The 13072-nt window shown below is 47.3% G+C and overlaps 1 protein-coding gene across 1 annotated transcript in view; it reads right to left on the bottom strand.

Annotated features, from left to right (window-relative positions):
* mxi1 (max interactor 1, dimerization protein) overlaps positions 1-9944 on the bottom strand; it is a gene marked incomplete in the record, with an annotated part of 13876 nt that extends 3932 nt beyond the window's left edge. Inside the window, 3 exon segments of the mRNA XM_030351748.1 lie at positions 5914-5943; positions 9075-9177; positions 9433-9944. Coding sequence (XP_030207608.1) covers positions 5914-5943; positions 9075-9177; positions 9433-9505 — 206 coding nt within the window.
* Positions 9945-13072: the final 3128 nt, after the last annotated feature.

A 13072-nucleotide genomic window follows, 5' to 3' on the forward strand; every position in this document is an offset into this window, starting at 1 on the left:
CCCCCCCCCCCCCCCCCCCCCCCCCCCCCCCCCCCCCCCCCCCCCCCCCCCCCCCCCCCCCCCCCCCCCCCCCCCCCCCCCCCCCCCAAGGCACCGCACTGTATCTATAGAGGACCCCTGCATTCACTGAGGGGACTTGGGGCATGGGAACGGTGCATCAGAGTTTTAATATTTTCCATCGACGGATAATTGATCTTCACACCGGGACGGAAATAGAAACGGCCTTAATCCGAATAAATGGAAGTCACTCTGCTTCTAATTCCGGATGATTCCCATGCAATAGCGCACACTGGGCTGCATGATGAGCCTGTTTGCCCAACAGTCATCGCTGAGAGTGCCGTAGTTAGCGTGAGCTGGCAAGTGCGGGGATTGGCGCGATGCTAACCTCAAGGGGGCGCCGTGATTGGTCAGAAGCGAGCAGTGTTTACCCAGCTCTACGGCTATAAATAGCGCCGTTGTCAAAGGGGTATGATTGAGACCGTTCCTCTGCTTTCTGCGGTTTATTTCTCTTGCCCTGACAAGTGCTCCATGTCCCCGTCCATGGCTGTCTTCCCCCGCTCTCCCCGCCGTACGGGCTCCGGTCGGGGAGGTTTCCTGCGTGAGACGCCCGCTTGACACACGACGACAGGCCTGCGGAACATTCCATCCTGGGACATACTGTACCAGCGGACGTTCTGCGTGACGCCGACTCATTCAAGTCTCCGCTGCATTTAATGGTCCATGGCTGACATACATAACACGTAATAAACACTGCGTTGGGAGTCGTCGGGATGTAATGTTCGGAGGAAGGAAGGAACGCTGTGTATTCCCTTTCCCTCTATGGCAGACCGGCATGTCTTAGTACAGGTTGTTCTGCAGCAGCTAATTGGGCAAAAGAATAAAAATGTGAGCTTCTTGCCTTCTTGGACGATCCCCTTGGCACTGTGCTCGCAATAAGACGCTTCCCAAGCTCTGCTTTCTGAACAGGCTAAATTCAGGTGTAACTTTGTCCTGGTACAGTCGTAGGCTCATATAACAGTGCTACTTGTTTTTACGTTGTACTTCTTACGGTGGGGACTCTTCAAAACTGTTTTGACTTTCAGCACAAGAATAAGATAAGCATCTTCTGAGTTTGTCAACATCAGAAAGAAAGCCGTCACCCGTCCATTTGACGACGCGGTTCCTTGAAGGGCCTAACTGATGTTCCACCACTAGATAGGTAGGAGGAGATTGAGGGCTCTGGGGTGGAAGAAGAAGCCTTCCATCTCAGCACCTAATCTCTCCTGGACGGCGCCTCCACTGCACTGATTCCTCTGTGTCAGCATGTCTTGTCTCCTTGCAGTCTATGGAGGTGGTGCGGGGGAGCGAGGATGTGAGCTGGAAATACCCACAATCTTCACGTTCAAAAGTTCTCGGCCACCTAATTGAAAGGTATGCACACCTCTTAAGAACAGGGCTAGTATATATATCAACTAAGCTCATTTTCGTTATCAATTCCAGCAGATGATTTAAAGGACACACACGTCAATGGGGGATGTAATCAAGGAAACGCCATCCTTAGCGCTTTCATGTCAACAACGACTCAATGATAGAGTAGTAGACAACGTTATCGGCCACAGCCATTATGTCTGACAGACAGCTGGCGGGGGCCCTGGATAGGTATGGTAGGTATGACAACAACGACGGTGTATTTATAAACAGGGCGGCCATGCTAACTAAGCGCCCACACAAGCCTGGATTAGGCTAGTTTGACACACACAAGGCCGTTGTGACTTTGGTGCGTTTGACCTAGTCCTTAACGCTAAGTCCCCTTCTACTCCGTCCGGACGGGCAGCCTCGGTTGGAACCAGAGCTAACCTAGGCTAGTCTTACACGGGACAGCTGGAGGCAGAGGTAGGCGTGCTCGAGCACGTGTGCAAAGTTTGCTCCATGCGCGCCACCGGGGCGGGACGGGCCAAACACCCAGCCCCCTTAAGCTGCTGTCGCGGGCCAAGAAAAGCTCACACGCTGCTGTCACGTCGGGCAGGACAAACGACCTGACTGCAGCAGGGGGGGGGGGCATGTTCGAATGGGCTGTTGTTGAACTGGGAAGCCCGCGGGTAAGGCTGCTGCTGCCGCCGCCGCTGCACTGTGGAGCTCTGGGAGAGCACCAGCTCACCTCGATAAGATGTAGCCCATGGTGGTTGGTCATGTGGGACAGAGTTTGCCACCGAAGCAGCGGTGGGAGTGATGGCTTTGCAGTTGGCTGCTTGTTGCCATGGAGATGCATTGACTTCATATTAGTTTGCATAAAGTGACAGCTACGGCTTGGTTAATGCTTAGAAGAGAAGCAAAACCGACCATCGGGACATTAATGAGACTGCTTGCTAACAGCTCTGTAATTTGCCAACCTATGTCGGAGGGATGCATTCGTGTGTCAATTTAAAAGCAGTTCCAGAAACCATTTATTTGATCTTTATTATATTATATTTGCCAGAAAGGCAATAAAGCAATGAAACCCTAAAGTGCTTTATTGAAAGTGTTTACGTACTAGTCGACATGGATATTATCTAATGCATGCCAATTGCCCAACATAGGGGTTTGTTTTACAGCCTGACCGGTTAATGACCGATCCAGCAGTGGCTCCATTCGAGAAGACAGGTGGTGACATTTATTGTATATAGAGGATGGGTAAATAATGAAAAAAAGAAAATTGTGTCGCTGCTCCAGTGTCTCTCTCAAATGAGCCGTGGCGGTCTTCATCTGCCCGGTGACATGGAGCCTAAACAAACAGCAAGAGGGCCGCCACTACGCCGCCCCCCCCCCCCCCCCTTCACCTGCCACCACAGAGCCGCAGGCCTTCTGCTGCTGACAGCCATGACAAAGCTCTGGTCATATTCCGCAGGCAGCCGACGCCAAAGACTACTCCGCAGCACACTGTGTACACCACTTCCCCTTCCTCGACCACGTGCAGGCCTGAATGCGTGTGTGCGTGCGTATGTGCGTGTGTGGGTGTGAGTATGTGCCGGCGTGCTTGCAAGCCACCAACGCCTTGGAAACAGTGGCAGTGTGGTCTTTACGAGAAGCCTGTCCTAGATTAAAAGAAGGGTATTCAAATAAACAGCGGGTCGTGGAGGCAATGAGCAAAGGCCTGAAAGATACACAAAAAAACTGCTCCAATCGCAGAAGACTCGTGTTATTGCTTAGCCGCAATTTAACAGCGGTGCACACAGAAACACCAGGCAGTAATTTAGGAGAGGCATCTCTCATAGACAAGTCTAGGACATGACAAAGATCAAAAGAGGTGTAAAACAACATTATGTGGCAGGGCTGCAATCTGCTCAGCGCTATGGCTCCCAGCTCAGTAAAGCATATATATGTGTGCTGTTAAGCCCGGACTAAGGCAGAGTAATTTAGCACTGACATGTGGAAGTGAACCCCGGCCGTTCAGAACCACATGATCAAAGTAGGCAAAGGCGGCGGCGTTATCTGGTCAGGCTGCGCAGTTTGAGTATCTGGAATGTGTGTGTGTGTGTGTGTGTGTGTGTGTGTGTGTGTGTGTGTGTGTGTGTGTGTGTGTGTGTGTGTGTGTGTGTGTGTGTGTGCATGCGCGTGCGCGTGTGCGTGAGATAAAGCTCATTTTTATCTGCGTCTTGCTGTCTACCACGAACTGTGCTGTATGGCAAGGGGTTATCAGGAGGGGGGCGCGGTTCGGCCATGGCCGTGACACGCCACACAGCTGCAGGAGATGCCAGGGGACGATAGGTTGTTAACAAGGGCCCGGGAAGGGCAGAGTGTAAAAGGGAAAAAGAAAAGAAAGAGATGAAGAAGACAACGGTGGCTCCGATTGAAAGCCCCCCCCCCCCCCCCTCTGTGTGTGTGTGTGTGTGTACGTGTGTGTGCTGGAACGGAACTATGGCTGCTCCTGTTAGAAGAGTGATGCCATAAGCCCTACACAGTTGAGTGCACAACTCTGTCAGATACATATAGCTCAGAGCGCAGCACGCGCTCACAAAGGCAATTGGATTAATCGTCGCCGAAAAACCCAGAGAAGGGGAGATTATACGAGATTCTGACTTTAAGTGTGCTCCCTAAAAAAATAAAAAACGGATTGCACTTTACTTTTTTTATTTCTTCCCTACGAGAGATTATGGTTTGCCAAACCCCTCTTAATGTGTTTGTGAAATAAAAATAACTGACAATATGTTCAGTTGATAAAGATTGACTGCCAACAGTACGCCGTGGCTCCCAACGTTTTTCGCTGCACGACACAGAATGTTCTCGGCATGTTCCGGAGCAGGGACTCCCAACCGCATTGCCAGGCTGCTCTTGCCACACCACATTCCCCACATATACCCTGCGTGGTGGTGGTGGTGGTGCAGCTGGTGGTGGTAGTAGAGGGGAGGGGAGGGGGGAGGCTGGTTTATCAGCAGAATGATTAGATATAGTGCAAGAGGGCTAATCTCAAACCTATCTTCAAAATCTGTGGAAACGTCCGAAACTGAGGTGTCAATGGTGGCTGATGGGGGCATCCTGCTGATTAGTCTTGTGGTTAGTAAATATCATCACTGAGGCGTCGATGGTAGGTGATGGGTGCATCCTGCCCAATAGTCTCGTGGTTAATGAATGTCGTCACTGCTGCTCACGTCGCTGTGTCACCACCGCAAGGCTGGGTTATAGGGTTTCATGACGTCCCTCTTCCTCTCACACTTTCTTCTAAGCAGGCCCTTCTAAAAAGGCCTCAACGTGGAGCCATTATGGGTTTTCACAAGCGGGGACTATGTGTTTATTCTGAAGAAGTTGAGCGTGGAACACGTAGAAAAAAAAACCCTGGTGCTATCTGCCGGCCCCAGCCGGTAGACCAGCTGGCCTTGTGTGGTGAGATGAGCACCACCACGATGACACATCAACCCTCCGCTATATTTAACCCACTGGACGCCTCTACGTCCAATGTTCCCATTATTTTATGAGAGGCTGCAGTAAGAGGATGCGAGAGAGGGGTGAGTGTGATACACAGCTAGAAGAGGTGACGTGTAATAACAGTCGCAAAAAAAATACTTCCTCTCATTGTACCCACACCCTCAGATATGATGAAACGGCTGTTCCTTGTATTTACCATACCCCTGGTGAGAGATGTTAACCCCTCTGCGAGTTTAACCACGCTTATTTACAGTCTGCACAGCCCCGCATGGCTTGCATCTCCTAGTCTGCCAGTCCACAGTCTAAACATCTAAACACAGCTCAGCCCAATGCCGACGGTGAACTTACTGTCTGATGAGGCCTTTCCAGAAAGCAACGGCTTCCCTCTCTTGATAAGAGGCCAGGGTCAAACCATAAGAGCCAGGATACGCCGCAATTGTAACACAATGTGGTCATAATTACGCTTAAGATGCTATCTCTGCACGCCCAAGAAGATCAGGCATGCAAGGCAGCAGGGTCATTGTACTCGGATGTAGTATGTTTTTTTCTTGCATGAATAGAAAAACGATCAATGTGCTAAAAGTTGTGTGCCGGCTTTGATCCCTTACTGGGTTTACATCAAACGGCGTGTAGGGGACAGACCTAAGAAAGTGCATGTGGTTCAACTCCACAGTGAGCTGTGGGTCAGCATCTTGACAGGGGAGGGATACAGTGACGTACCATAGGGGCTGCTGTATCAAACAGCGGCATATGGAGAGCGTTGTGCCTGTGTGTGCATGTGTACGCTGTGGGGCAAAGGGCACCGAAACAGAAGGCAGGAAAGATATTATAGCGCGAGAAAGCAAGGTCCTTAGCCTCATGAACGTCCTCTAAATCTGGTTTGTTATGACCGGGGCATAATGAAAACCGTGGAGAACCTCACGCAAGGACGGTTGTAATGAGAGCATCGGCAAAGGGTTTGTTCATGTGGCAGGGTTGGTGTTTCTGCACATGACTACTGTAGGAGAGGGGAGGTAAAGTCTGTGGCGAACTCACCTATTCTTCTCCAGCTCGTTGTGTGTTGACCTGCAGAAAGACAAAAGGAAAAGAGTAAATATGAAATCCAACGAGCCAATGTAATGACCAGAAAACACATTTGACATATATGTCGACTTTATAGGTAACCTTAAGAGCATTCCCCTTCTACATTACTATTAGCAGCAGCATGACCCACTGACAAACAGGCCGGCACATTGGCATACGAAACTGCTCGGGAAACTGATGCATTTGGACAGCATGTGTGTGCGTTAAACACACTCACACACACACACACTGAGCAAGAAAAGAAACCGGATGAAGGTTATTGGCATTTGAATGCAAATTCGCAATCTACAAGTTCATTTGCACTTCTAGACAAGTGCAAATGAATACATGTACACAGGCGAGAGCACACACATACACACATACACACATTGACACACACACACACATAGACACACACACACACACACATAGACACACACACAAACACACACGTGGCCAACTGGGTTCAGCGCTGTGTTAATAATGTAGAGAGAATCAGCGGGTCTCTAAGAGGTTCTTTGTGAGGCAGCCCACTGAAAGGGGACAAGCCCTGCGCCTGATGCTCAAATGGCCAAGGTACACCCCCCCAATACACACACACACACACACACACACACACACACACACACACACACACACACACACACACACACACACACACACACACACACACACACACACACACACACACACACACACACACTTGCCCTGGGTGAATGGGTGCATGAGAAGGGGTCATCGTGAAAGCCACACATCTATAATTTTGTGACCATTAGTATTACTTTACGGATTTAGCACCTCCGACCAGTCTCTGTTCGCATCTTTGTTATCCTAGGCTAACCTGATCGTCCGTTTCCTGCTCGGTGCAGAAGCAACTAATAGAGGCAGTTGAGATTGGACAGGGATGAGAAAGAATAATTGTGTTTTTCATTTGGACGACAAAAGAATACAAAATGCTGCCTATGTTTCAAACCAAATTTAAATGTCTGTATGAATATATGTGTGTGTGTGTGTGTGTGTGTGTGTGTGTGTGTGTGTGTGTGTGTGTGTGTGTGTGTGTGTGTGTGTGTGTGTGTGTGTGTGTGTGTGTGTGTGTGTGTGTGTGTGTGTGTGTTTCCACGTTTTAGGGGTGGCGGTGATAAGGATTCAAGTGTTTAATTATTTACATCAATAAAAATACCAGATGCCATTTGTAACCATTAGCATACCGTCCTCGCCACCAAGTAGGCTGTGTAAGACCGAGTGTGAAAACGTGTAGATTACATTTTACACGACAAGGTTGCTGGCCAGGTCGACTCGGTAAAATAGCTGCAAATAACATATCTCACATTAAGTATGTACGGTGTTATTTATTATTTGGAACCACTTCTGGGTGCTCACACACACACATGCCCTTTGGCAGTTTATCTATCACCCATTTTATGGTCCGATGAAGGCATTGGATTGGACTGTGAATTTGGAAAGCAAGATATAATCTTGATTAATTTAACCCCATCAACTGCTTCATCCTCTATGAGTATTTCACCCAAAACCTCCCCCTCCCCCCCACACACAAAAACATAGGCATGCTTGTGTACGGCCCTGCAGCGGAGAGAATGTACAGCCACACTCGGAGAGATCAATCAAAGTCGCGCTACGTTCCTGTAGCCCTTCTGGTCATAAAACCCCCAGTCCCATGCAAGCCATATATCAGCAATCATCATGCCTGCAACTCGATCACACGCATGTGCATTTCAGTGGGGGGGACCCGACGCAAGCCCACACACCAACACAATGCTTTCTTCTGATTTCACACGCGCACGCGCACACGCACACGCACACACACACACACACACACACACACACACACACACACACACACACACACACACACACACACGTCGGATAAGGTCAGAAAGATAAGGACACCATTGCTGTGAGCGGTCGGTGAAAGAGGATGTAGAGTAGGATAAACCCATCACCTTAAGCCTCAACATGCCACAATAGAGGTGGCCTTACCTGGAACATGCCCGGACCTATATCTGATAGCTGTTGCCATGCAGAACTAGGGAGTGTGCCTCTCTTGTGATGACTAATGCTTGGTTCCTGTTTTGCACCATTCCTTTGCAACATTAATATTGAGTAGCGTTTCGTTTTGGTTTCTTTCTTCTTTCATAAGGAAGGGAAATGGGGAGTTTCATGTACGTTGACGTCCACAAATAAGATTAAGCAAGACCAGGGAAAGTCTCACCATAGGCTGTCACGCATATCGCCAGACAGCTAGCACTAACCACAACTATTATAGGTGACAAGTCACGTTGAGTGGAAAAGCGAAACCCATTCCTTTAAGACCGTCCATAATAGCTCATAATTTGCATTAAATTACATTAAAACGCTTATCCCCAATGTCGAACAATATTTTTTCATTTAGAACTATAGGTGTATGGTTGTAAATAATTAACACGTCCCAAATTATTGAACTGCGGTCGAGCAATAGACTAACCCATGTTCACCTTGGACTCCTGCAAACAACACATCCATAAATACAAACCTCTCCATTTAGGGAGTGATCAAACTATCCCTCCAATCTACAGTGTAATATACACGTCACTTGAATTTTTTTAAAAAAATTCTACTCGCATTGTAATCAAAATGATTGTTTAATGATCGATATATTTTCAAATAGCAAAGTTTCTGGCATTAACCTATAGCTTCAAAGGTTATGTTACTTTTTGCCAATACCTTTTAATACGGTCCCTAACCCCCGCAACTGCAGTACGTTTGACAATCAGCTGATGAAAAGCTAGCTGAGGTTGACACTCTACCCTCCCCCAAGTCATTACACTAGCTGTTTAAATAGCCACTACTCTCTCAATATGTTTTGTTTTTTTCTGATTATTGGGAGGCAAACCACACTTTTACCAAAACATTGTATTTCCCACAAAGCTCGGCCAAAAAGCGACATTCGTCCAGATCATAGAGTTTACGAGAATGCTTCGCTGTTTATCAACCATCCCAGAAATAACGCATTGACGTCTCCTCACATGTCATCGGCGTCTTTGGGGCTGAATCGTTTCATTCACACGCTGACGACACATCCTTTTGAGAGACGAGATCGATAGGCTCAACAACACACAAAACGGATTTATTCTTACCTATTGTGATTATTGTTGAACTTCTTCGTTCGGAATTTTCTCTGCCGTTGATAGTTTTCGGTCTCGTCGGAGGGAAACGCCGAAGCATACCCGTGTTCACATTCTGTTAAAAACAAAACACTAGTTAGATCAACGCTCACAGCTCAACGGAGGCTGGCGGTGCCACGTCAATCATCTCACGCATCGGCCTACATTACAGTACAATCTACACTTGCGATATTTTCATGGTTGTCGAATCCATAGTGATAGGATTGGTGGATATGTCACTCACTCAAAATGTGACACACACACACACACACACACACACACACACACACCATGAACATCACACATGATCTGACACATGTCAACCCCTTACCCCTTTCTCTCCTGTCTAGATAGTCTGCCGCTTCTAACAACCGCTGGACGTTCAACAACTGGATGGCCGTCATTCTACACTGCAGGGCAGGTTCACCGGTCTTTTCCCCAGCCTTCGCCTTGAGGAGTTCCTTAGTTGGTGTTGATATTCAACCGACCCAAAAAAGGTCCGATCTTCGTTCACACGGAAGATCTATTATAAAAACGTGTTGTTCAGTGGCTCTCGTTGATTCATTCACACCGCTTGGGTCGTGTGAGGATAGAAAAAGGTGTTTAAAGCCAGCAAGGCGACCGATTGTCTTGCAATTTCTTGTGTTTAAAAACTCAACAACAAACGTAGTAACGTTGTTTCTTTTTGAAAAAACGATAGGAAACAGGTTAAGAAATAGTAATAATAAAAAACGGATATAAACAATATAAAATATCCCCGAGGGTGAAGAGCTAGAAAACGGCTCCTGCTTGTTTCCTTTTCCTCCCCTGTTTGTTTACCTATCTCCACAGCTGAGGGGCGGAGCCCAGTGAGCACGTAGGCCGGTCTAACAGGATGCATTGCGGGAGTCTGAGTCCCATTATAACTTACAGCAATACCGGTATGGGTTGTAGTAAGTAAGTAAAAGTAAAGTTGTAAGTAAAATCTAAAGATTTGAATCAGAATACTGCGCCCGTGTTAGTAAATTAACATATCCACAGTTTGAGGACGCTGAGTAAGTATGACATTTTTTTTCAATAGTGGCCTATAACAGCTTTTCAGCAAGGCAACCTATTGAAATAAAAAAGCACGACATTTAACTATTTACTACTAGAAGGATTCGGTGATATGTGGATGTTATGTGAAAGGAAATCGCCATTCATTACCTCAATCTGTCATTAATCATAGCATTTGACGTTGCCTATTGCAACTGTAATCCCCGTTGAACCTACAAATCCCACAATTCATCAGGACAGTGGGTTTGTATTTGCGAGCCGAAGCCAGGCCCAGCAACACGTGACATCACTGGATGGCAGATAGTCGATTGGCGGAAGGCTTTGACAGACACCAGGGGCAAAACCTCATACGGCCAATCACAAGAGCGCTTTGCGCCATGTGGATGCAAAGCGATACACCCAGAAGTACCAGGAAGCAAACAATCGGCAGTGAAAAAAACCTGAGGCAACCCATAACCTGCTGGCGAGAGATTCGCAAGTCACACATATATCGGTCTGATATACTTGATTAGTAGGTGTTTCGCTCAGCAACAAAACTAGAGAATGAGCACACAGACACCGATAGCTATGCAAGCCCTAGTGCAACAATGTATTATCACGAATCAAACGGTATGCTGGCTTTATGATAACACGGACCTCATCCCATACAAGAAAAAAAAACATCTCCATACGTAGATGTTAACATTTTATATTGCTACTGCGTGTCAGTCCGCTGCATGGATCCATCTAAACGTTTTCCAAATTTAAAATATGCGTCTGGGACGAACAATACGAGTTACAAATAAGTATGCAGGTGTAGGCAATGACATCATCCATAATGGAGACTAGGGACTGAGGAGGCTGCAATGTGGTGGGTCCGATCAATCATATCGGATGCGATGCCAACATGCACACCCACACATTAAAACCATGCTGGACATTTTTTGACAGTAGACATTGTAGTTAGCATTGTGTCGACCTTATGAATGTGCAGGTGCACGTCTACAACTACTACCATAGGCTTTCGTATAGGAAATTAACATAAATCATGCAAGGTGTTTGTAAACAAGCACTTATTTGAGCACTTGTGTTAGTCTAGCACTGACACGAAGGAGCCCATTCACGTCGTAACAGGCAGTGTTGTTTAAAGTTGAATTAACTCAACCCTTTGTTGTCTGAGACAGTTGACAATGAAAGTATTGTTTTCCATATAAAATAGAGGCAAAAGAGAAGAGCGATCGCAAGAGAAAGAAACTCACTTCCATCCTTCTTTTCGGCGCTCTCAATAAAGCTCGCAGCTTCCAGTAAAACTTGTACATTTTTCAGGAAAGTATTGATCTGCTCCATTGGGGAGTCTGAGGAGTTGAAGACGTCATTGAAAGGGCAACTAGACATCTCGAAATCCTGCTGATCCATGGACGTTTCCGAATCAAAAAACACCTCTTCTGTCCTTAGGTCTCGTTTTTGCCTGGTACTTGTGGCCATTTTTTGACTAGTTTGTGAAGTTCTAGTGGTTATACAGAATAAACACTGAGGCAATCGGGTAGTAGAAGCTGCTCTGGATAGATAGGCTCTTGTGAATGCAGGGTTCTGTGTGGATCACTGTGTGGCCAATGTCTGTGGCGCTGCATGGGGAAATTAAGAGTCCTCCCCTCACTGTCTCATGGATACCGCGCGGTCCTTACGCCTGTGCGTTCATTGGCTAAGGCGTTTTAGCACAATAACAAACAACATCAAATTAACAATAGAACAAGCTGTTTATTATGGGAATGCTATGAACAGACGAATTAAGAAACACAATATAACACATTGAATAAACAATGGAAACACTTTTACAAACTTTATTAGAGTGGGGTTTTAGTATGTTTTTATAGGTTTCAGCAAATTGTAATTGCAATGCATTTTTCTAAAGCAACCAATTGCGTTAGCACGGCGAAAGATTGGAATAAAGATTTAAAAAAATACATTGTGCGTTGATTGTTAAATTCATGGTTTTGTTGCATTTCGTTATCATTCAACCTGAGCAGTGATCACTTTCTCAACTCATCCCATGGACACAGCTGAAGGCTTACTTTGACATGGCGGCCCATTCAACTCTAAAACACCCGTTACCATGCATTTTAAACAATGCTATTCTGGATTGCACTATAACAGGTCTACAACACACCCACGCCCCGAGGACAGACGACTACACTGAACAAGACATTACATCCCAGCCTGGATCCCGCCGTTCTGTTCTCCTAGCGGACCCGAACCCGCCCTCATATCACATGTGGAGGGCGCGGGGCCAGCATTCCCGCCCCCTCCCCTCCGCACCCAGCGCGTCACTTCAAAGCGCTGACCCATTACCGTTTGATGTGAAGTTCAGAGACAGAAACTCTCAGACAGGCCCACGGGCGCACAGGGCATCTCCGAGGCATGTCGTCCCCCCTCCCTCCTCACCCTTCAGCGAGCGAGGGCTAAGTGGTAGCAGAGGAGGAAGGAACGTGTCCCAGCCCAGAGTCTCTGTAAGGTAGGCAGCGTCTCCAGGACATTAAAGAGGGGACTTTCAAAGCGAGACCAAGGCTACATCCTCTTTAGGGTATTAGGACAACTTCCTGTCTTTTGAGGTAACTGGGCGCGGTGCTTTTAGGTACGATGGCCTTTTAAAGAGCTGCTCCTGTCCCCAGACCGTGCAGGGATTCCCCAGCCGAACAGATGAAAGGCTCGCCGTACAAAAGTAAGAATAACTGACAGAAACAGACATGTAAACAAGTTCAGAGAAACAGGATATTGTCTCAACAGGTAGGAAGATTTGGGACTTTACACTAGGTTTCATCCTTGATGGCTGTGTGTGTGTGTGTGTGTGTGTGTGTGTGTGTGTGTGTGCGTGCGTGCGTGCGTGCGTGCGTGCGTGTGTGTGTGTGTGTGTGTGTGTGGGAGGGGGTGTGGGGCTGAGGTTAGACATAATAAGAACA

This window comes from Gadus morhua, chromosome 3 (assembly GCF_902167405.1).
Source record: "Gadus morhua chromosome 3, gadMor3.0, whole genome shotgun sequence".
Taxonomy (NCBI): Eukaryota; Metazoa; Chordata; class Actinopteri; order Gadiformes; family Gadidae; genus Gadus; species Gadus morhua.